This window comes from Myotis lucifugus, unplaced genomic scaffold (assembly GCF_000147115.1).
Source record: "Myotis lucifugus unplaced genomic scaffold, Myoluc2.0 scaffold_44, whole genome shotgun sequence".
Classification (NCBI taxonomy): Eukaryota; Metazoa; Chordata; class Mammalia; order Chiroptera; family Vespertilionidae; genus Myotis; species Myotis lucifugus.
Window position 1 is genome coordinate 6656603 of NW_005871092.1, and position 25659 is coordinate 6682261.

The following is a 25659-nucleotide window of genomic DNA, read 5'->3' on the forward strand; positions in this document are numbered from 1 at the left end:
GGAGTTCACCTCCTGCTTGGCAAATGGGCTTATTCTAGCTCTAGAGATGAGGGATAAAAGAGAAAAGAAGGAGAGAAGAACTAGCACTGAGAGATCCTGCACAACATGTGCTTCATTTGGAGGGCTTTGTGGTTGAGAAAAATAGGGGCCATGATCTGCCTTCGTTGGAAAGGTGACGCCTGGGTTCGTTCAAGGTGTTCGTTCAAATTTTGAGGAAGGCTATTTTTCTAAGTCATTAAGTTGGTATTTAGGAACTTCATTCTTCTTCATTTGAACAATTATTAAACTGTAAAATAGGATGGCACAATTGCTAAAACCGTAATCTGAAATTTTACAGTCAGCCGTAAAAGGCTATATTATTAAACCGTACTAAAGACGCTCGAGCCCATTACAACTTTTTAAATGAATTATAAAAGCCTTTAGTGCTGATAAAATAATCTTCAATTACAGTATTGTGTATTCTAACAATACGCGGAACCGAAGTTGGCTACAATGCAAACGTGCCAATCACGGAGAAATCATTACCTGAATTAAGTTTGCAGCAGCCGGAAATCTGACCGCTCTCCTTCATCCACAGCATTAGCGCCAGTCAGAGCTCCTCAGAGCACAAACGACACGGAGCAGGACCCCGTGGACTAGGAAAGGCTTGCTGTGCTAATAGCCTGTTATCCCCTTACCTTTGCCCTGAAAGTGAGATTCTGAACATGACAAGTGTTCAGTTACTGAGGACCTGCCCTCTATGGGCTGAATTAGGTCCCTCCAAAATTCACAGGCGGAAGTCCTAACCCCCCGAATGGGACTCTATTTGGAGATGGTGTCTTTAAAGAGGTAGTTAAGCTAAAGTGAGGACACTCGGCGGGCCTGCATCAAGGCGCACTGGTGTCCTTTAGACATGGATTGGCACCGGGCATGCTCACACAGAGGAAAGGCCCCGTGAGGACACAGAGGGGAGGCAGCCATGTGCACGCCAAGGAGGGAGGGCTCAGGAGAAACTAGACCTGTTGACGCCTTGATCTTGGATTATCGGTCTCCAGAAAGGTGAGAAAGAAAGCTCTATGGTTAAGCCACCCCATCCACGGTACTTGGTCCTGTCAACCCCAGCAAATGACTACCATGTAAGACCCTGTGCTCTGGAATGAAACCTGGCCCCTAAGATAAAATCCCTGGTTTTTGGTACCAGTCATACCCTGCGAGCTTCCGTTTCCAGTAGGGTTTGAATCCACAACTGAACGTGCATTTCGGCTTGCTGGGTTGCGTGGCAGTGTTCACGGAGTAACACTCAATTCTGAGCGGGCTTGTCTGAGTGATACTCGATTTTGAGCTCCGAATTCAAGTGCTCTCCGGGATGAAGGGCTTTGAAAATGCTCTCTCAGCAGTTATTTCAAAAAGTGTTTTTACAACAGCCTCTCTCCTCCCAGGGCTAACGTGGGTGGATGCGGGGCCGCGGCTTCCTCTGAGCTCATCTGCTGGCACCTGAGCCTGAGAGATTAAGCCCCAGGAGGCCGCTGGCAGCCTCTCCGTGCTGGGAGCAGCGGGCCCATCACAGAGGGCCCGGGGCTCCTTGGCAGCGGGTCCAGGGCTCTGCTGTGAGGCTTCCAGTGTAGCCCAGAAGCAGGCTGGGGGGGGGGGGCCCCTGCGGCTTAGCACTTCTGCTGGGGAAGACTCCCCCACCACCCAGCTCATTTCTCCCGGAGTGGGGAAGTCAGCTCCTTCTGAGCAGGAGACCACTATGCAAAGGAAATGCTAGGTGTAGCCTGCTCGGAGGACTGAAGCTCGACGAGGCTTCCTGGCTGGTGGTCACAGTGATGTGCTGGGAGGGAGATGTCCCCGAATTCTATAGAGGAGGGAGCAGGAGCTCCCACTGGGATCCTCCCAGAGCTCAGCCTATGTCTCTCCATTTGGCTAGTCCTGATCTTTAGCCTTGACAATAAACCTAAAATCAGATGTAGAGTGCCTTCCTGAGGTCTGAGTTGTTGAACCTGAGAGGGTTGTGGGAGTGAACCCCTGAATTTGTAGCTGCTTAGTCAGAGTGCAGGAGGCCTGAGGACCCCTACAATGTGGCTGGCATCTGAAGTCAGGGCAGCCTTGCAGGGGACCGTGTCCTCAACCTGGGGAGTCTGTGCCAACGCCGGGCCTAGCATCAGAATTGAGCTGTATTGCAGGACGCCAGTTGGTGTCAGAATAGGCATCATTACCTTTCTTTATGCTGGTTTATGAACCAGCCTGGCCCTTCAAGCTGCCAGATGCTCAGCAAGAATGCAGGGACTGCTGTCATCTATGCTGAATGGATAATGTTATCCAGGACAAAAAGGTAAAGTGCTCTGACTGAGGGGATGCAGTGTAGCCACAGAGAGCGCACAGAGGGGTAAAGGCTGCTTTACATACATTTCTCTCCCCATCCGGCCTCGCTGAGTCTCAGGGCTGCTGCCCAAAAACATGGGAATAACAATGGCACTGACCTCGTGTGTGTGTGTGTGTGTGTGTGTGTGTGTGTGTGTATGTGTACATGCATAGACATCGACATGTATATAATGTATATCCATATAATATGTATAATACATATACATATACACATACTAGAGGCCTGGTGCATGAATTCATGCACAGGTGAGGTCCCTCAGCCTGGCCAGTGATTGGGGCTGACCGGGCCTGGGGGAGGGACCGCGGGAGGTTGGCCGGTGGCTGGGGAGACTGTGGGAGGTTGGCTGGCCGTGAGAGGTTGGCTGTGGGAGCACACTGACCACCAGGGGCAGCTCCTGCATTGAGCGTTTGCTCCCTGGTGGTTAGTGCACATCTTAGTGACCGGTTGACCGGTTGTTTGGTCGACCGGTTGTAATGGTCACTTAGGCTTTTATATATATAGATGTATATAATGTGCCTAGATCAGTACTGGGCTCATGGGAAGTGCTATATGCACATTTGCTTTTTTTAACACCAGACCATACAAAGCAGAGGTGATGCAGGTTGTCAAAACAAATAGTTCTGGGGTCTGTCATATGATTAGGTTGCTCATAAGGATTCCCAAAGTAGGGTCTGGGGACCACTGGTGTATATGACATTATTTAGGTGGCATACAAACATCTGCACTGTTTTCAATTTAATCTCTACGTCGAGAGCTAGCACACCGATTCACATGTGTTTCACAAACGTTGTTAACAGTATACCTAGTCATTGAGATTGAAGGTAAGTATTAAGCCAACAACAGTACCGGTGGAATGCAGGTATGAGCAAGGCTGCAAAATCTGGGACTTTGAGGCTAAGAGGCAGGGCTAGTTCTCAAACACCATCTTCTCTGCAACAAAAAGCGTTTCCTGTTTACAACTGTGTCACCTCTTCCCAATGTCAGCACTGGTTAGAGAGACGTGGCAACAGCCCCTGGCAGACAGTCAAGATCTGACTGTACTCAGGCTGGACCCAGATCTGACTATTGTCCCTGCTCCAAGTCACAGCTCCAAGGACCTGACTGTGAGGATGTAGCTCCCAGGAGAACCCTTCTGGGCACAGAGAGGTGGATTTGGGGCAGTTCTATCCCCTCAGACCTGGTTCTTTGTTTACGGCCTTTTGGTTTCCCTTCCTTCTTAGCCTGGTGTCCATCCCACCCTGTCGCCTCCTTCCTTGGGACTTTCTACAATGACCAGCAGGATATCATTTGGCTCAAACAGTTCTTACAACTTAAGGAAGCAAAACCTAAGGAGCTCCATTACTTCTCCCTCCATGGCTCCCAGCCCCTGGGAACAGCCCTTCCTTCACAGCCCCAGTGTCCAGTGTTAAAGCTCTAAGGTATCTCTTCAATCTCAGTAAGAGTGGCAGCCACTTACCAAGTGCAGTGGGTTGGCCAGTCCTGCTGGGCCCTCTGCATACAGACACTAGTTCTTCTATCCTCACAACAAATCCAAGAGGTGGGTGATGTTTCACAGCACACATTCAGAGAGGGTAAGAAACCTGCCCCAAGTCACACAGCAATAGGAAGTGAGCTGGGATTTTCACTCAGGTCCAGCTAACTCTCAAGCTCATACTCTTCCCTGCAAAGCAAATTGTAGGCTGTCGACCACAGGTGACAGAGCACTGAGGAGGTGCCCACAGGCTAGGTCTGCCCGCTGGAAGGGGCAGCATGAGTACAGGGAGTGAGCGGCCCCATGCCAGGGGCCTGGTCTGGAAATAAGTACTTTCTTCTCCCCTTGCAGCTTCCTGCCCACCCACCAGCCATCCGAACCCCGGCACCCTGGCCTTGCACACAAGCACCTCTTCTCCAGTGGAAGATTAACGGGACGCCAAAGCGCCCCATTGCCCTGCCAGCATAAATTGCAAGGGAAACATTTAGAATATTGATTAAGTGCTTCATGCTGGAAGATTTAAATTTACCTCCTGTATTTCCAGGATTAGCTGACATAATGGGGTCAGTCTGCTGGCACCAATGATTTACAGAACACCCATTGGCAGCTTTCCTTTTAAAACTCAACACTTCAAATTTCCACATGGTCACAGCCAGTGGAGTCCTGGGTACTTAGCAGGTTTGGATAATCGCCCTCCTGCCACATCCAGACTTTTGGGGTTTGGCCCTGAGAAGAGTTTTGAAGTCATTCCCGGGCTGGGCTGGCCCTATCCGGTACGAATGGGCCTTGCTGAGGTCTCCTGAGACACAGCTCTTCCAGGATGCAACGCCTTGTTTCAGATAGAGATTATTTTCCATGTTCTAAGGCAATATGCTAATCCTAGATAATAAAAAGCTAATATGCAAATTGTCCCCTCAGGAGTTCGACCGACCAAGAGTTCGACTGCTCGCTATGACATGCGCTGACCACCAGGGGGTGGCGCGGAATGAAGGAAGGCCCCAGCCTGATGGCCGTCCAGGCCTAGGGACCCTACCCGTGTATGAGTTTCATGCACCGGGTCTCCAGTATTCCATATTCAAATTCAATACTCAAATATTCTATGTAGGAGTCACATGTGTTAGGTATTAAAGATGGGCAAATCCTGCCTCCCTTTCCACACCTATCAACCCGTAAAGGTGGTGCTGCAGCCTACAAGGGCCCAGCTCATTGCTCTAAGCTCCAAACTGTACTCTGGAAAAAGGGCCTGGAGTGAGGCTTTCCCAGGAGGCCAGGGAGGTGTGGCCTCACACTGAAATCCAGTGGATGTTGTAGGTCCTCTGCTAGAGAATGATGCCCACCCCATGGCTCACAGAGGGCCACAGTGACCCAGCTGTGGGACCCCTAGAGCTAGCGTGGCCTGACCACCAAAGTAGATGATGCGGTCATTGAGGGGAAAGGGGACAGCTGGCCTCTGCATTGCTGACTTTAGCAGTAAGCATTCTTGCAAAGGCCATCCATTGGGACCCTGCTCACATCTTTTATGACTGAGAAAGCTGCTTTAAAAGTCCCATGAGGATGGGGGCCGGCACTTGAACTTGAGATCTGGTCCTCCACGTCTCATCCACGGATATGTTTTATTTGGCTCCCAACACAAACAAAACAACTGACTTTGAATATGGCCTGCACTGTTTACGGAGCTCACACACTGCCCGGAACTATCCCAGACCCATCCTGCTAGGCCTGAGAGTACGCCTTGCTCTATCAGGCTTTCTCCTCTCAATCACCCTTCCGAGCTCTTTCCAGGAAAGCAGCAGAGGGAGTTAAACTTCTCAGGGGTTCTAAGCCCTAGTCCCAAGCCTGTACTACCTAGTCTCTATAACCCTATTTGACCATGGAAATCAGGGGCCCACAAATGCCACTTGGAGTGGTCTTCACCTTATGCCACCGGAGATAAACAGTGTAGTGATGCCAAAGAGAGATTTTCCCAATACTTGCATCTCCCCCGAATATCTGCTTCATATAAATGACAAGCACAATCCACTTGGCTTGCGTATCCTGAGCGTTTTCCAGCTACCAGACCACTCAAGTGCGCAGAAGATGAAATAATTGGTAGGCTTTTAAATATTGCCTTGTTTCTCATGTGACCGTTTTGTACAGAGTCAAAGGGATGTGCCAACAATGTCACGCTTGTTACTAATAGGACTGCCAATGAATCCCGACATGGGAGTGTGGTGGGTTACCCAAAACCTGGTCATTTAGCACCTCAGGGAGCCGGCCCTTGGACATTTCCATGACATTTCATACGAATCAATCCACTTTCCTTTTTTAAAGCAGAGCCTTTCATAGCAACCACAGATGAGTCCTGGGTGCACCGCACGCTCCCCAGGCCACCGTTTCCCCAAACAGAACTGGGTTTGGTGTGTTGATAATTACCCTTCGAAGCTGACTTTTTGAAAATGTTTATTCTATTGCTTCCCTTCCAAGGGGGAAATCTATCTCAAATGTTAAGACAGAAACTCAAGTCCCCGAGAGTTTTCTTGTATTATTGTACATTATAAAATATTACAAGAGGGTGCTTCTCGGGGGAGGTGAACTTTAGAGCTGCCAGACGTAGCTGACTTTCTCCAAATCTGTTACCAATGGGTCCCAAGCGGGTTCTATTCTGAGTAACAACATACGTGGCGGGCAAACGCCCTTCGAAGATATTTCTGGGCCCCTCAGGCAAATGGTGATTTACCTGGAGACAGCCAGGCAGGCGAAGGAAGGACAGACGGGGAGAACACATCTCCCGGAGGCCCTGCGTCAAAGCAGGTGTCCCGACTCAGCGCCAGGACCTCATTCTCATGGGCTGAGACCCATCTCTCATCACTTGCTCATTCCCCTGATCGAGCCCCTGGCCTCCAGCGATTCTTTCCACCATTCTTAATCTAAGTCATCCTGAGATCACCAAGCTGCACTAAGTTTTGCTGGCGAAGTCTCAGGGCTTCCCCGGCACCGTCTCCTGGAACGGTGGCAGAGGAAACCAGCCCAAGTATGAGCTTTGTGTTGTCCTATCACGTGCATCACCGTCTTCAGGAAGAACTAGGCATACGGCTCCCTCAAAACCAGCTTCTTCCTGCTCATCTTTTCTGCACCCCCCCGGCCCCTCCAGATTTCTTGAGTTATCATGGAGAAATACAAATTGTATACAGGCAAGGCATACAATGGGATGCTTTTATATACCACAATCAAGTTAACCATTTGGGGGGCTGTGAGAACAATAAAGATCTACCCTCTTATAGCAAATCTCAAGCACAGAATACAGTATGTGATAACTGTGGTCACCACGCTGTCCATTAGTCCCCCAGAACTTACTCATCCTGCGTAGCTGGAACTTTGCACCCTTTGCCCCGAATCCCCCACTTCCCCCACCCCACCCCCTTGTAACCACCGTTCTACTCCCTGCTTCTCAGGACGCTCCTTTTTCAGATTCCGCACGGACCTGGCGGACATGATGCGGAGTGAAGTAAGCCAGACACAGAAAGACAAATGCTGCATGACCTCCTTTTCTAGTTTTCACTTCCTCCTCTCTGTCCATTCCTAATTCAGAGGAGCCCAGGTTGTCCAAGGCCATGGAATAAGGCCAACGTCTGTGACCCGGGAGCAAGGCCGAGGCACACTGGCTTCGGATCCAAAAATCCCAGCCCTGCCAGGGCACTGCTGTGTGAGCTTGGGTGGATCGCCAGCCTCTCCCTGCCTCAGTGGCCTCGTTTGTCAAAGGGACGGATGTCTATCTCACCCGACTCACGGGCTGGTACGGAGTAAGGGCACAAAGCAGGTGAAATGTTTTGAAAAAGCTAAACACGCTCTACGTGCTAACACGCCAGTTTTCCCTGGCACAGCACCCCACCCCATGCACGCACAACACGGGCATCTGTTTACTGCTGTAAAGGACCCAAGTAGCCAGTGATATAGGAGTGGCACTGCCTGGGATGTTTCTAAAGCACCATTCTGGAACATTCTCTGTGCCCCAAGCACTGATGCATGACCTCGTTTAATCCTCACAACCCTAGCAGCAAGGCCAGCCCCTGGCCTCCCAGATGAGGAAGCTGAGGCTAGGAGAGGCCCTGATGCTGGGGAGCATTCTGGCCAGACTGACCCTTAGGGGGAGTGAGGGGAGAGAAGGGATGCTGTGCTCCGGCGACAAGTGTGAAGTATGACAAGTGTGATAGCGCGGTGCTTGGCAAACGCCCCTTCCGCACAGGGCAGGAGGCAGAAGTCACCACACAGTCAGCACTACCCCAAATACAGGGAGAGCCCTGAGAAGAAGACGAGGCTCCTGGGCCCCCAGCGCCGGGTCTGTGACCCACCAGCTCCGCAGGCTCCAGCGAAAGTGGTACCTCGCTGAGCCCGTGTCCTCAAATGAAAGAACCAACCTGGCAGGACCACAGTAATAGCACCTCCACCGCAGCCGCAGGAGAGTAACATGCAAAGAGGGAAAGCACGTGAAAATACTATGTGAGCACATGAGTATGTACCGTCCTACAAACAGCTGACTGCGCTTTACTGTGGGAAAATCAATGGAAGGGCAGAGTAAACACCCTGCTTTGACGAAAGTCAAGAAGCCACTGTGAGTGTGGTGTGGTCCTGCCTGGGAGGTCGGGATTAACCCCAGAGAGGCCTCCGGGCCGTTCCCGCTGGACTGTCCTCGCAGGGCAGCTGCTCACAGCTCCTCTCACTGAGCAAGGACGGACAAGCCCCAGGGGGCTCCACGTTTGAGCTAACACTTCACTGTTAGCTCTGCCTCTGGTTCCCCTTTAGAGACAATTGTATTTTTAAATATATTTTTGTTGATTTCAGAGAGGAAGGGAAAGGGGGAGAGAGAGAGAAACATCAATGATGAGAGAGGATCAGTGATCGGCTGCCTCCTGCCCTCCCCACACTGGGGATCAAGCCCAGAACCTGGGCATGTGCCCTGACTGGGAATTGAACCATGACCTCCTGGTTTATAGGTCTACGCTTGACCACTGAGCCACGCCGGCTGGGCTAGACACAGTTTTAAATCATTCCGATTAAGCGGCGGTGTTGGGGACAAAACCAAAAGCTCCTTTCTTTTCAATATGCTGCTGTTTTGTAGAAAACACGGAATAAGCTTAATACATATGCACACAGCCGATCTAGCTGGACACCACGAATGAAAACCTTCAGGACCCAGCTGCCCAGCCCTCACACCATATTCCAGGCGAGGACACCAGGGCAGATACATATGCAGGAGCCTTGACCAAAGCCACACCCCCTGTGAATGGCAAAGTCCAGCTTTCTCTCCACTCTATGGCACTTCCCGTGTATCTCCGTGTATCACGGTTAAGATGCACTTTTAAGATTCCAACCTGGGCGTCGTTCGCCGCCTGGCTGTGAAGACAATGAGCCTGTGAGGCGCCAGCCGTGAGCTCCGACAGTCAGCCCTGCGCTTACCTGTAAATTTGCACAAGGCGGTAACACGTGGGTGGGGATCTCATTCTCGGACCCTGCTGGCCCCAGGGGCTGGTTCTTGACCCGGAAGGCGGTGGTGGTCGTGGCAGTGGTGGTCTGAACCGGGAGGGCTGGCTGCCACACAGTGACATCGGAGCCGTTGCCAAAAGCCTGGATTGCATTTTCTGCAGTAAAACAGGAGGAAATCCAATTTCAAAGTCAAGCAGCAAATGTACCAGACAAGCTACATAAAGCCAGACAGGCCGCCTAGAAATTCTGAATGTAGCACTGGGCTTCCCTGAACAAAACCCACCCAACTGTCCAGCCTCCGTGTGTTGAGAGCCAGCCACTGGGTCAGAGGTTCAAAAATCAATTCGTTCATTCAACACTGGGCCGGACACTTGGATGCTCCAACTGCAACCCACACCTATGCTGTTCCAATTGATGCGCCAGGTCCTTGCCCTGAAATGCTCATTGGATAAGCCCTTTGAAATCCAGCCTCGGACCTGTTATTTGGGATCCCAACCACTGTCCCATCTTCCAAGAAAACCTTTGTGCTCTGTCAAAATCCTGTACCAAAAGCAAACTCATTATTTTTTTTAGTATAACATCCTTCACTATGGGACTGAGAAGACTCAGTGGCAATGACATTCATTTGTTAGGCAATGAAATCGAAGAGCAAAAAAATGTCATTCCCCAGCACAGAGCACCTACTATGAGACCGGCAATGCTCACAGCACAAATGCAGCCAGTTTCTGTACAAGAAAAATCTCCCCGAACCTCAGCAATAATCTAATGAAGATTTAACTGAGATTATTTTTTTCCCTTTCTGCTCCCAGTCTTCTAAACAAAATCTGCATAATTAGGTAGGAGCAGCCATGCTTAAATGAAAAGTTGGAAATGTAAAACTTTAAAAGCTTATTACAAGTTCATGGGATTAGATTGTTTTCATGGCAAGAGTAAATTGGTTGTATTGTTCCCCTCCCCCTCAAATGAATAAGAAACAGTTTAATCAGGTCTTCGGGGATTTGGCCTGGATTTAGGAATTTTTTTTACTTCATATTCATGGTATAAGAAATCAAACTCTTCCACTTGGGACCTGAATGTGCAAATTGTTACTATCTGACTCTTAGCTGGCATTTTTCGATATACAAGACAGAATAATTTAAGCCTAATGTTCCTTTTAGAAGTGACATTTTGTTCTAAAATTGTTATCCTTTAAGTTCAGAAAATTGGAAACCTGTTTTCTACAACTTTACATTTTCAAGGCTGTAGGAAACAGCTTCAAATTAATATAAATGCCTTTTCTGCTTCTGGCCATGTTATACAGCCCAACGAGGGGGTGGAATGTAGAGAAAGGTATATGGGGGACTGGTTTCCTTGAATGACCCAGAGCAACAATAACAAAAGAACAGCAAAACCTTCCTTTTTCTTCTTAAGACATGTAGATTCAAGAGACCCTTTGCCACTCATTGAAACTACCTGTGCTTTTCAGTGAGTTTGCCCTGGCACTTGGGGAAGTTGTTTGTCCACTTGCCCATTCATTCATTCATTCATTCATTCAAATGTCAACGGAACATCTACAAAGCGCCAGGCACTAGGGATGCTGCAAAGATCAATGACAGCAATGAAAGACAAAAGTCCCTGCCCTCCTGGAGGTCACATTCTGCTTGGAAGGAAACAAGGAGAATATATAATACGTTAGACGGTGAGAAATGCTTGGAGAAAAAGGAAGCAGGTGGGGTGCAGGACGCCCTGGGTGGGAACGGGGAGGTGCAGTTTAGATGAAGTGGTCCAGGGAGGGGAAGGTGGCATCTAAAGAAAGACTTGAGTGACAGTAACAGTCACCTTCACCTTCAGCTCATTCTTTCATCTCTCTTTCCCCAACATCTGTCATGCACTCTGATGTAAAATTAACTGTTTCCCCCACAATAACCAGAAGTAAACAATAGGTCGGAGCGGTGTTCACGACAGGGGGGTCTGGGGAAGAGTTGGTTAATCTGAAGAGAGCAGAACTGGGTTATTGCATCTGGGTTGGAGTGCACCAGTTCCAGTTCCTTCTACTCGAGGGCCTTGGTAGAGACTGAATCCACAGCCCTGTGCCTTTGGTATGCTGTGCCACTTCTAAATAGAGTATAAATGGAATGAGTATGAAAAATTCTGGCTGGCCTTGGTCCCTGTTGAAGACCAAATGCACTTATTTTTACTGCAAAGTCATTAGCAATAAGATACCGGACTATTCTCCCCTTCACCAAAATATTATTACGCAGGGACAACTTGAGTTTCCTGTGAAGGAGCAGCTTTCTGGGCAGTGTGAGCATCTTTTTCTCACGCTGGCCTCTACTGTCATTGCTTTATCTTCACTAAATCTTATATTCTGCCAGAAGAGCATGCAGGAGGTGAAAAAGAGGGAAACATACATACACACACACACACACACACTGACTGAGTGGCCAGATTATTATGACCACCCCATCAGTACTTCATTGACACTTCCAAAAATACTGAATATTGAAAACTTCATAAGCAAATACTCTCAAGGTTTTATTATTATTATTATTATTATTTGCATAACTAATTCACTTCATTGTACTGATGGGGTGGTCATAATAATCTAGCCGGTCATAATAATCTGGCCACTCAGTGTGTGTGTGTGTGTGTGTGTGTGTAAATTTTTGACATCAAGACCAAACAAGAGGTCCATAGTATGCCCAGTGTCTCGGCAAATGACTCCACACTTGAGACTAGTTTTGTGGGTTTGAATTTCACTTAAGTTTTCAAAAGCTTGTTTTTATTCTAATGATATGGTCACGGCCACATGACTAAGAAACCTCGTCATTTAGATTTGTCTTTTCTCGAAACAATGAGGAGATTGGGAAAGCAACACTTGGAAGCCTTTCCAATGTGCACATGGCAAGTGGTTAGCTAACGCTCTAGAAATCAGTCACCGTCCAGCAGCGCCTCCTGGAGAAATTGTCCCTTGAGGACAGGGCTCTCAGAGGGACTGCTGAGCCTTAATTCCTAGACACTTGGTCCACACCTGCCACCAGGAATCATAGCTGGTCCCTGACGTTCAGGTATATGTTCCTGTCCAATGGGCCCTTCAATAGCAGGCACGACACTAACTCCTTAGGGGACAGGGGGCTGCAGAAGCAGGAACTCAGGCTTTACATCCTATCGTTGGCATGGATGGTCTACGTCAGTGGTTCTCAACCTTCCTAATGCCGCAACCCTTTAATACAGTTCATGTTGTGGTGACCCCCAACCATAAAATTATTTTCGTTGCTACTTCATAACTGTAATGTTGCTACTGTTATGAATCGTCATGTAAATATCTGATATGCAGGATGTATTTTCATTGTTACAAATTGAACAACATGTAATTATATATGTTTTTTCCGATGGTCTTAGGCGACCCCTGTGAAAGGGTCGTTTGACCCCCAAAGGGGTTGCGACCCAGTTTGAGAACCGCTGGTCTACGTGAAGACCAGCCATTTATTCAACTGTGAAGCAGAGATAATAATACCTCTTGTGCAGATTAGGGCAAATGAGATAATGCATATACGGTATTAGACTCCCTCAAGGGTAAGCTGCAGGCACCCAGTAAACGCACAGTGGCCGCCACAACATGTGGGTGAGGTACTCAAGCACCTTAGTGGAGTTGCCACCTGGAACACACACATCTCAGTGGCTAGAAGGGAGACCTGGCACAGTGCTTTAGAAGTTCATCTGATGAATGGCGTTCACCGTACATTTCTCTCCATCTCTCTCTCCCTTTGGGAAATATGTTTCCCATTTGCCTAGAGGTTCCTCCCCCCCTCCCCCGCCCCCTCACCAAATGCTCATCTCCACCTCCCGAGATAACCAACCTCCCAGCTGCACAGCCAGCTTCTCTCACGCAGGAATTGCTGCTTCTCCTCTGAGCCAACGTGGAACATCATGGGGGCTATTGATGTTGACATTCTAATCTTTCTCCGAGAGCCCTTAGGGGCCTACCCCCACCTCATTTGTCTGAGCATCTCACATTGTATATTACTCAGGTTTTAAGAACATTTGGAACAGACGTTGTGCTGGTTGCCAAGATCAAACTTTGATCTGTGGGTAGAAGGGTTCCTTCCCACACAATGGACCCTCAGTTAATAGAATCTCTTGTTCTCTCGAGTTTTTGGAGTCTGTCTTGGCAGCACCCAGCTGATCACTTGCTGTGTTCCCCGCTGCATTAGGCAGTGTGGCCAAAGGCTGTGCCGAGAGAGAGAGACAGAGAGAGAGAGAGAGAGAGAGAGAGAGAGAGAGAGAGAGAGAGAGAGAGAGAGAAAGAGAGAAAGGAAGGAAGGAAGGAAGGAAGGAAGGAAGGAAGGAAGGACACAAGAAACACAAGGAACATGGTAGTAGGGTTTGAACTCAGAGAGAAAAACGTGTTTGTTTCCTATTTTTAAAATAACTTACTAAGACACGTATTGTCCTTGAAGAAATTCAGAAACTTCAAGCACTCTTCCAGGTCGTTGCCGCTGTTGCTGCAGTCACACCACGGGGCCACGCTGAGGCTGCTGGAGTCTATGTAGTTGGGGGTCATGACTGTACCTAAAGGAGTAGAAACCAGGTGTTTTATTCTTGCCTGACGATAAGGACTTTTCTACAGCCTGAAAAGAAACAAATGCTCTCTCAGGGCGGATGCACCGTGGATAATTGCAAACATTGTGTTGGCAGAGTGGGAAATTATGTTAAGCAGTGCATTTTCCCGGCAATTTATCTCGAGCACATAAAATAATTTACACATTTACTTAAAAAATTATAACGGAACTCCTTGAGCTGCATTTAGGGCGGTTTTTCTTTTTTTTTTTTTTTCCTGCATAAATGGTATGGATGTCTTGGAGTAGGAGAGAATTAACTTTGAATGCATGAGTTGCCAAATCCCTTGCATTTTCTTGAGAATGTCATTAATCTTCATAAACAGATAGAACTGGTTTTACGTATCTTAAAAATCCTTTTAGGACGTTGAATCTACTTCCCTCGGCAGCAAATGGCTTCTTCCGAGAAACAAAAGAAGCTTCGAAGCGATCTTTATGGATCACCCCACATCCTGAATGTACTGTGTGACGAGGCCTCTGCTCACCAGACGCCCTCGGACTGAAATAAAGTCTTCCAAGCTGTGGAGGAACTGGAAGCCAACAGTGGAGACTCCCTAAGCTGATGGCTCCTAGAGCATTGTCTCACCAGCCCTCAAATGCCCTAAAAGAAATACTGGGTGGTCTCTCTTGCCCACATCTTCCTGTGCTCATGGTGTTTCTGGTGAGTTCTGTACTGGCACAAATAAACAGTGCACTTCTCCCTAATACAACCCGAATGCCTTCTTCTGGGTGGCCCACACCAGGCGATGCCAACTCATGCCAAGAAGCCCTCTGTTTTTATACATTTTGTGGAAATAAGAAGTAGTCAGTGACCCACAGGATATAGTTGGTTCACAAACAGAAAAATTTTTTTTTCTTTGTAAGCTCTTCTGGGTCCAGAGTACATCTTCTTTGCCGTACACTCCTCACTGACTTGAACTAAGTGATGTGCCGTTATATCTTGAGATGAGACCTTCGACCCACCACAGAGAGGGAGCTCCTGACTTTGGGTGAGAAAGCAACTGAGCAAAGAGGTTGACATGTACCTACTAAGCGCGCCTGGCACCACGGTGGGTCCCTGACACATGGAAAAAGTCGGAGCCAGCTTTGTCCTCAAAGAAGTTAGAACGCAATGACCAGTGTGGAAGGAGGGATCCGGACCCAACGGAGAAACAGGTTTTGGTCTGTAGAATGCACTGCCTCGGCCGACTATTCCCTCAAGAGAAGAGGATTTCATCATCCTCAGGCACGTAACAGATTGCCTAGCCAGTCAAGGCGGAGTTCGTGAGCGTGTGTGCCTGGAGGGATGGGCCTGAGGTGTTAATAGCAATTACACCTGGGAGTGGACTTGTCGCTCCTTAAAACTGTCTCCTTTGGGCTTCTCTGTTTGCTCGTTTCTTTATTTTGTACAATGAGCATGCCTTAATTACTTGTTATTCCTTAAACCTAGAATGCCGTAGTTGAGAAGTAATCCCTTCTAGGGACTAACTTAAAAAAAGGAGAGAGCCAATGCCAATTTGAAACACTGACTTAAGGAAATTACACACATTGGACATATCCATAAACATGGTCAACGACCCAACAGAGCACAGGTATCCTTTCAAAAGACGTGGGGCCCTAGCCAGTTTGGCTCAGTGGAGAGTCAGCCTGCAGACTGAAGGGTCCTGGGTCCCGGGTTCGATTCCGGTCAAGAGCACAGGCCCAGGTTGCTGGCTTGATCCCCAGTTGGGGGCATGCAGGAGGGGACACGTGTGCAGACACCTGTAATACCCTTGCATAAGTCCCACTGTTGATTTTCCCATGGCTCTTGCTGAGGACACGCTGGTGACAAAGAATTTGGTCTGTGCTGTTGTGTTGCGGGGGGAGAGGAGCAAGAGGAGTTCCTTCTGCCTGGTGACGTGCACGATCCTGGCAGGAACACACAACCTGGCTGAGCCATCGCTTCTGACAGCCACGATCTCCCTCCTCTTCCCAGCCTGCACTGTGTGTTCCTTCCCAAATGTCACTCATGAAGCAGCCCTGCCACCCAGAATCCCCAGGCCCTGGTCCCTGGAGCAGCCGCCTGCCCTCCTGCCTGCCACACCCACCCAGGGGCACACATCTGCCTCCCTCTGGCTCTCTGCCAACCCACCGGTGCCCGTTCAATCACACTGGTCTCCTAGGCGCCCAGCACCTGGTCTGCTCGCGCCTCAGGTCTTGAAAGACAGAAAGGACTGTTCCTGCTGCTGAGTCTGTTCATGGGAAAACATGGAGGCGAAGTCGCCCCCTGCACTCCAGGAGCCGCATCCGCAAGGCTATGAATGGTGAGCAGGACCCCAGCACTCAGGGGCTTTCTTTCCAAAGGGCCTTTTGGATTTCCCCAGAATGAACGACTTCCAAGTTCCCTTTCTCCAAAGTCCCCTGATTCAGTTTCCTTGGCTTGACGCGCTCTCCTCTTCCCTAAGCAGGCTTTTTCGTACTTTGGTTCCACATGGTCGCTTCTCCTACTGCGCTGCTGTCTGCCTGCTCTTTAACAATCCCTGCTCCCTGCCTTTGCCTTTGCGAGTCCATTAGCCTCCTTGTTGCTTTTTTTTTTTTTTACAGTCGAGTCCTAGAGGCCTGACATCAAAACCCCAGCACAGAGGGACACTGGGAGCTTGTGGCTCTCACAGGCCATGGCGGCTACAGCGGGAAGGGTCCCTGAGTATTTATAAACCAGCCTTTCCTCCCGTCTTACCAATGAGCCCGGAGTAGGCGAGGAGGCAGTCCGCGTAGTTTTCCTTCAGGCAGCTGCTGGCAGACCTGGACTCCGGCTGGCAGTTGGTGAAAAAATCCGCGAGGCGAGATCTGGGTTAGGAAGAGAGGGGGGAGGGTGCTTTAAAATAGCCTGAGCCTCGCCCGGCCTGCGTGACCCTGTGGTTGAGCATTGACCTATGAACCAGGAGGTCAGAGTTCGATTCCCGGTCAGGGCACAGGCCCGGGTTTCAGGTTCATTCCCCAGTGTGGGGCGTGCAGGAGGCAGGTGACCTATGATGCTCTCTCATCACTGATGTTTCTATCTCTCTCCCTTCCTCTCTGAAATCAATAATCATATATTTTTAAAATAATATCCCAAGCCTCTGGACAGACATAACTTTGCTTGATTCCTTTGTGGTTACGCCTTTTCCACTCCCCGCGCCCAAAAGAAAATACAGAAAACGCGAAGTCTGAGAATGAGAGCATCCTCTCCCGTACGTCCCCCTCCCCCCATCCGCGCCCGCCCTCGCCCACCTGGGCGGCGGCAGCGGCTTATCTGCGAGAAGTCTTGGGGGCCCACAACTGGAGAAACTAAGCTGCATTGCAGTTTCCATTCAATATTTATTTCTAACTCGACTCATTTGCATCTTGAGGAAATCTGCTTCCCTACAGCCTCACCGGAGATCCACGCTGGGAAAATATTTACTTTACACAGAACCCTGTCCCTGGCATCAAAATAGGCCCCTGCAGCCCATCTGTTCCCGAAATTCCTACTGGCGTTAAAACTCCTCGTATCTGTCCTGTAAGTCATCACTCACCCACCAGCCCGAGCAAGGGGGGGTGGGGGTGGGGGCAGGGATTCTTCCAGCCAAGTGGCCTGCACCTGCACCTGAAGGGAAAGGCCCTGGTTTCACTCTCTCCCCCTGGGGGTGGTGGGTCGGCTGGAGGTGGAGGTGATGCCCGGGTGGAGGGGGTGGGGGTCTGCTGATCAAAATGCAGCATGACTGCAATCTGGGGACTCCCTGGGGGCCAGCCAGTCCCCCCCCCCGCCCCCCACCCCACCCCCGGATGCGCTGGGTGCTGGTGAAGTCGCAGAGACCCAGCGTGGAGAGGGACCGCAGACACTCTGGTCTGGGGGAGGAAAGGGGGGCAGAGAGGGGAGAGGCCTCTGGGTGACCAACTGGCTGTTTTTCAGTCTGAAGAGGATATTGTTGGAGAAGTCCTGCCTGAGCTGGGCCCTCTGAGGTCATCTCAGCAGACAGCAGCTCTGCATCCATGTGCAGAACACAATGGGCCACCAGACAACTGAAATTCTCCGGCGATTACGGCCGACAATGAACGGTTGTCTCCGCTTGCTTCTCCTTCGCTCCCCCCGCGTGGGCAGCCCACACACCCAGTGCTGTTTTCACTTCTTTCCACCCAAGCAACTGTGTTTACTTAGCATCTTGTACGAGCAGACCGAGCAAGGTAGGATGTGGGATGATCACCAAGGTCTGTCCTAGGCCCGCAGGAAGCACATCTGTGCCCCTTTATCACAGGCGGGCATTAAGGAGCAGGGGATCGAAAGGTTCCCAGCACACGGCAGAGGCTGCGCAGTGTTCCTGGGAGACTGGCCGCTCCTTGGACCCTTGTAAACAAGGCGTGTCTGCCTCCCCACCTCCCACCCATCTGTGCCGATCTGTGCGCTCCCGTATGTTGTGGGCCTGGTTCCATCGCTGTGGATCCCCCAGGGCAGGTGCTGGAGCTCGGCTTTAGTGTCTTTGCAGGGCACCTGACCCTCTCAGCGGGGCCACGTGCTAAAGCTAAGTGACTCGACAAAACCCTCCATCTGAGACTCAGGCACGCAGGTGGGCGCGCCTGGCTCTCTCCCCGCAGCCTGAGCCTCGCTGGCGTGTTCTGCCTCTAATTGAACACACTGGAGCGCTTAGACCCTGGCCGTTTCCTGTAGCCTGGCTAAAGGATTTATTTTTCGGAGGAAATCCCCGGAGGTGGCCCAGGCTCACCCAGCTGGCTCCAACGGCATGCAGCTTGGACGGAGTGTTAATTTCAGAAGTATTTTCCTGGTCATGAAAGTTAATGATCTCGCCGTCCCGGGCTTCTAACTTTGCAAAAGCCAACTGCGGGGCAGGCAGCTCCGGCTCCCGCTCTGCACACCACCCGATCGATCGGCTCTCTGACCTGGCAGCCCTGCGCCCCCCGCCCCCCACCTCCAGACGGATGAAAGGTCGCTCTGTCTACGTGTCTCCCGCTTCTCGTGGTCTCTCGAGGAGACTATTATTAACTGAACAGCCCCGTGATGTGGATGACTGTCCCTCAGCGAGAGACGACTGCCACCAGACTCATTTTGCTTAACAACCTCAGAATTGACTCACAATTGGACTCTGGAACGAAAGGCTAATTGAGTCAGTCTGCTGCACCGGGCACAATCCCGATCCAGAGGATAAAACTGTATGTACTGCTCCGAGCAGAATGCTGGGCAGCCTGGTGTTGGAAAGAAGATCAGCAGCACAGATCCTGGCCCTCAGACAAGCACAGCCAGCAGAGGGGGTGGGAGTTTCAAGGTAACGGTGAACGCAGGCAGTTTTGCTAAAACACTGCCATTCCCACGGTTCCTTCACATTGGACCCGGCTGCCCGGGACATTTCTGTTTGGAGACAGGATCACGGTATAGGATCGAATTCTACAGAGATAAAAACTGAAGTAAGAAGTTTACACAGCCGAGTGATGGAGCCCGCTCATTACTGGCCGACGGGTACATTTTCAGGAATTTCGTGAGGAATTCCAGTGGTAGCTTGTAAGCGGCCTCGGTGGGAATATTTACACCACAGTAATCAGCACACACCACAAATCAGGGCTTTGTGTTGTTCTGGGAGAAGAGTTTTTAAATATTTCCCAGCACAACCCTGTTTAAGAACCAGTATATGAGACTGTCAATCCCACCCATAAAACATGTGTCGTGGCTGGGGAGTCAGTTCCTGCCCTGGCTGGGCAGATGTCCTCTCCCATCCCCAGACACCTCTGGCCCAAAGGAAATGGTGTAGCTCCAATTAACTTCCGGTTTTCAGTACCTTCCAAAGGACGGAAACAGGCCTCCCCCAGAGGTACTTCCCTCCCTTACCAGCTCTTCCTTCACAGTTCTCTGAAATCTCCTTTTCTTTCTTTTCATGTTTTTTAAATTAAAGTTTATTGGGGTGACATTGATTAACAGAGTCATATAGGCTTCAGGTATAGATTCCTATGTTACAAAATCTCGATATTGCACATGTGCCCCCCACCCTGAAATCTCTTAAAGCAACGTGGGCAGACGGTTCCACATATTGACAAAGCAGCTGAATCCGTATCCATTCCATTGACAGAATGATGTGTCAAGTGTTGTGATCTAATGATAAGCTCCCTGTCCCTGAACTCCAATAACTCGCAGTCTAGAAGCTGAGAGAAACATGTGGGAAGGTTATAATGATACAGTGGCTAGCTCTTGATAAGAAAAAAATAAGAAAGGCTGCTAATAAAAATACTAACATGAATGGAGTACTTAGTATATGCCAGGTATATCTTTACACACTTTATATTTTTCCCCAACAGCTCTAACAGTGTAGGGACTGTTGTTTCACTCCCCTAATTTTATAGATAAGAAAACCACAGCCTAGCAAGTTTAGACTAGAGCAGGGGTGGGGAACGTATAAGGCCTGAGCAATCATTTGGTCTGGCCCTGCCAAGGCATGAGCTAATTAAATGTTTGAATAAACATAGCAGGCTAATTTTTAAGTTGATAATTCTGTATGGCCCGCAAAGGATGTTATAAACATCCAAATGGCCATTGGCAGAAAAAAAGTTCCCTACCCCTGGACTAGAGAAAAATAGTGAGTCGTAGGAAGCAGGATTTAAAATCTTTTCTTTTTAACTGATTTTTAGAGAAACTGGAAGGGAGAAGGGGAGAGAGAAATATCCATGTGAGAGTGAAACATTGATCGATTGCCTCCTGCATGCTCCCTACCCGGGATGGAGCCCATAACCCGGGCGTGTGAATAGAATCGGTGCACGGGACAATGCCCAACCAACTGAGCCACACTGGTCAGGGCTAGAAGCAGGATTTAAAACCACACATTCTGATCCCCACAACTTAAGCTTATAATATGACTCAGCTACACAAGCTGGCTTCAGAGAGGCCTGGCACTGGGCCTGAGACTTGGAGGATGTGTAGGGTCTATGGGGCCATGGTGGAAGAAGGTATTCCAGGCAGAAGGAAGAGGCATAGGATGAAGTAACCACACTCATAATCATCTCAGGGTAACCATAATGTGGTGTTTGTACGTGCCAGGCACTGATCTAAGTGCTGTATTCACACATTTGATTCTCACAACAGCCTTAGTAAGTGATACCATGAGCACCATTTTACAGATGAAGAAACTGAGGCAAAGAGGGGATAAGTAACGCCTCCCCGGAGGTAGAGCTATTCGGGTAGAGCTGGAATGGGACCCTATTGAATCTGATTACAGAGCCGGAGATCCTTGTCCATCACCACCTTTCACACAAGCACCATCCAGAAAACAGTTCATCATTTGCTGGGGATTGTAGGGCCACAGGGTGCAAATGCTGAGTGACGGGAGATGGCCCTCGCCGGGTGAGGCTGCAAAGAGCCTTGAGTGACCGACCCAAGAGTTTGGACTTGACTTGAAAAGCAGTGGAAGCCACTGAAGGATTTTACACAGAGAAGCAACAAGATCTGATTTGCATATGAGGAAGCCTCTTTCGTGTCTCAATGGTTCAGCTAAGATTTGCTTAGTACCGACTCTGTGACATCCCTGTTCTGGCAGCGACAGGGAGAGCAGGAAACTGTCCCAGGACGGGAGAAATGGCTACTTAGGAGGCTGCCGCCAGCGGTGAACCAAAGGGAAGAATGGAGGGCCGGAAGGGGAGGAAGAAAGGATGCACTGAGGGGTGGGTATCGCTCAAACAGAAGTCAAGACTGGGAAAGGGTGGTGGTGGGGGGCGCAGAATCAGGGCATGGACACCTCGGGAGACAGTGGTGCTGTGGGGGCAGACACGGGAGGACAGGTCTGCAAGGAACGTAGAGGGCTGGGGTGGATCGTGCTGAGTTCACGAGCCTGCGGAGAGCCAAGTGTCTAGTAGGTTGTCAGGACCCCGATCTTCATCTGTCCAATCAGCAACCACGGCCTGAGCACCGGCTACCCCCCTCCCCAGCATCCAGGCCAGCCCCTCTGCACGCTTCCCCCTGCCCGCCCAGGGTGAGGAATCACGCCGCAGCCGGTTTGAATGGCCTCCCCACCGGGGCTGCAGCGACCCAAGCCAGAACGCTCCCACATGCAGCGTGGCGTTCACAAAGAAGACCCACAATGGGGCTTCTTCGGGAGACATGAAATCTCCATGACGACAGCAGCGATGAACACGATGGTTTTTCTGGGACAAAACGAAAATGAAATGAATAGTCACTCATGGACAAGACCTATCTCCCTCTGAAAGGGAAGGGTCCCCACGCTTAGAGAGGAGCCACAGGCCGGCCCACGCCACGGTGGCCTCGGGGAACCTGGGAAAGAGGACACCGTGGCTGATGCAGGAAATCCCACGTTAAAGGGAGCGCGCTGCCCACTGGAAGCAGAAAAGCGATTATAACGATAACATGGAGGAGCGTCTCCTCAAACAGCAGAGGGGCCTTTGACAGCGGGGGGGACACCATTTACTACCGATTTCCTAACATTTTAGGAAAAGTGCGAACAGGTGAAAACCTTCCCAGACATGCCAGCTTAACTCCTCCTGGATGACCCTGATGCCTTCCACGTCTTCTCAGGACAAGCCCCACACTTGGACACACGCCGTGTGCCTGGTGGAACGGAGCCCTGGACTCAGCCCGTGAGCTCCTGGATGCGGTCCGGGCTCTGACACTAATTAACCAGCGTTCCTAAACATGTGGCTTCATTCGTTAAGCTCTTGGATTTCCCTCCCACTTCAGAAATACGGTCTATGGCCGCGGTCGCCAGCCGGTGGTCCACGGACCACTGGTGGCCCCTGAGGTCCGAAAGGTTGGCGACCACTGGCCTATGGGATACTCAAAGCTACTTGGGGAGAAAAAACCTACTTGCTTTCAAAGCGTTATTATTTCTCTCATCCGTGGTTGCATTCTGCCGTTACATATGATGTGAGAGTCATGGCATTGGGGTTCCTTGGAGTATAGAAACCACGATTTTTCTAGAAGACGCCCTCATCGCACCTACAAGCTCAGGGCCGAAGAGGTTAAGGCCCTGCCTAGAGCCACGTACGCCGTGGTGGTGGCACATGGCCCTCCCTGAGAGGAACTGCCGATGCCCATGACTCAGCCCTGGGAGGGAACGTGTAGAGGGCGCTGGGCTTTATTTTTTCTGGGATTTTATTTAAGTCCTCAAACATCTCATCGCTCTCCCTCTGCCACTATTTGACCAGACTGTTCTTCAGAGCCTTTTTCTTAATGTTACGCTGACTTAGCCTCAGGGAGCACTTTGAACACAACGCAGGAGCACAACAGGGGCCACACAGTGCAGACGGACCGGCCGGCATGGCTCAGTGGTTGAACGTAGACCTCCATGAACCAGGAGGTCACGGTTGGATTCCCAGTCAGGGCACATGCCCGGGATGTGGGCTCTATTCCCAGTGCGGGGCATGCAGGAAGTGGCCGATCAATGATTCTTTCTCATCACTGATCTCTCTCTCTCTCCCTCTCCCTTCCTCTCTGAAATAAATAAAAATATTTTTTTTAAAAAAAGAGGGTGGTGAGTCTACCGATGAACGAGGCTCCCCTTTACGAAGGGTCTCTGGGACCAACCACTGCCCACACAGGAGAAGCCCAGGGCCTTGGGACAGGATCCCCTGATTAATCTGCTTGTGTAAGAAACCCCTAGTATTTTTCTCTGAGCTCAGTGTGAGCACGAGGGCGCTGGCGTCTTGGTATTCAAGCCTTTCACTCCTGAAGGCTTCCTCAGCGGGCCAGTGAGAGGAAGCAAAGGATGCCAGGCCTGCAGTGGAGCACACCCGTGTCTCATCCCAGCCTCACCCGGCTTCCAGGCTCTCGCGCCTTAGGGAGCTATTTCACTTCTCCAACTCTCAGTTTCTTCACCTGGGAAATGGGTGCGTGTTTTCAATGGCTGCTGTAGGACCTCAATGCCAGTTACACCCAGCGCCTCCCCAGAACCCAGGAAACACATTGCCCAATGAACTCTTACTTCCCACCCCTCCATCTCTTCTCCCCAATCCCTGGTCCCTCCCACTGTTAAGCCCTTGCAACTACAACAACAAACAACACACACCAAACACAGAAACACACATCCTCATCTATCGTCTGCTGGCTCTTGTACTGCATACTCCCTACAGGCCACACCTCTGTGGCTGAAGTCGGCAACTCTGAGCACCACGAATCTGAGACGTCCCAGGCCAGGGACCCTGTGGCCTGGCGTAAAGCATCTCAGTCACATGAGTTCATCAAATAAAGGCGTTTTAAGAAAAGCTATTTTTGCCCCCCTCAGGGGTTCTGGGGGAAAAGGCATAGGTTGACAATGACGAAACGTCAGTAAGTTTGTTAATACTGCTCATCTCTTATGCAGAATGAAAATAATTGGGAAAACACGCTGCTAATATGAGACCTGGGCCGACAAAGCAGGAGCGCAGTCCCGGTCACTGTCGGCTGCAGTGACACAAAGCAGACCTCCCTCTCTCTGTGTCCAGTCAATTAGCTTAGCCCTCCTTCCCCGCCAGCCTCCCGGGAGAGGGCACATCTGCAAGGCAGCCGTGGGCAAACCAGGGCCTCTATTAGAGCCATTTGGCAGGGGATGGTTTCTGGCCTTGCTGTTCCCCTTTGGGCTGCGCATACTGGCTCCTCGGAGCAAAGGCCCAGCATCTACCCGGGAGGCAGGATATGCAGCTGGGGGCTCAGGCCGCCCCTCAGAAAGCTCAGGTCCTCCCACCGTCTGAGAGGACGGCTTCATTCCCACGCCCCCCGCACAGATGCCCCAAGCCCCGCACACCGTGTGCTCCTCGGCCCTGCACAGGGATTCCCACTCCTGCTGGGACGATTAAAGCCTCGCCAATGGGCGTGTTTCTCGGTGCCTCAGCCAGACCGCAGCCCACGGTGCTGGGAAAGAGGACTCGGAGGTCTCCCAAGCCTTCGAGACTCGCCCGATGCCTGTCTCCTGGGCCGGGAAGGGCTCTGTGGCCAAGCAGAGGCCAATGCCTGTTGCCCCAAACCCCTGCTCAGCTCGATGTTGATACTTGAGAGGCCACACCCCACTGAACAAACGCACGCTCCCCACTCGCCCTGAGGAACCCCAACCACCTTGCTCGTCTGGCTCCTCGGCAGCTCCTGGCCAGGCACGCGGGTCCCTGGAGGCTGTGGTCACTGCCCTCTGCGCTTGGCCCCCAGGGCTGTGAGAAAGCGTCCCCCCACCCCCGGCTCCCGGGAGGAAGCATTGCCAGGACCCGGGAAGAGCCATGCCTCATTATCATCCATGCGTCCTGCCTGGGGCCCCTCCAGGGTGAGGGGTGCTGACAGCAGGCTACGGGCGGAGACAGGAGGCTTCCTTAGGCTCTGTGATCACATCAGACTGCAGCGGCTCCTGAGGGAAGGCCGGGGCAGCATCCCATCCATCTCGGCATCCCTCACACGGACACCTTGCCCGAACACGGACAGCCGTCAATCAACATCAGCAGAGAGGCTGGCGGGCCGGACAGCTCATCTCCGCGTGGCACACGTGAAAAGCAAGTTACGGTAGTTGGCAAGGGCATCCATTCCAACCTAGAAAGGGCTCTTGGCAGCCTCTGATCGGATGCCCCAGAGCGGCCCTTCGGCCAGGGCCTCCTCCCTCCCCAACCCATCTTTCCCAGGCACAGCCTCATGCCCCGGTTCCACAGACTCTAAGTCATAACGGGAGCGCGGAACATTGCAAACAACCCTATGCGGCAGCGCCAAGCCAATAAAGCTGTTTTGTACTATCCACGCTACAGCGTGTCCATTAGTGTAGGAACCTAGCTTTGGCGGTGCTCGCTTTTATGGGAAGAAACGGAGGGAGAAAAGACATGGGAGGTTTCCGGAT

The 25659-nt window shown here is 50.8% G+C and overlaps 1 protein-coding gene across 1 annotated transcript in view; it reads right to left on the reverse strand.

Moving 5' to 3' along the window:
- The window catches only part of GFRA1 (GDNF family receptor alpha 1), a 177748-nt gene that overhangs the window by 12426 nt on the left and 139663 nt on the right, over window positions 1–25659 (reverse strand). Inside the window, exons 5-7 of the mRNA XM_006088154.3 lie at window positions 16587–16696; window positions 13710–13844; window positions 9267–9448 (exon numbers count right to left, since the gene is read on the reverse strand). Of these exons, the coding sequence (XP_006088216.1) occupies window positions 9267–9448; window positions 13710–13844; window positions 16587–16696 (427 nt within the window). The remainder of the gene's footprint in view (window positions 1–9266; window positions 9449–13709; window positions 13845–16586; window positions 16697–25659) is intronic.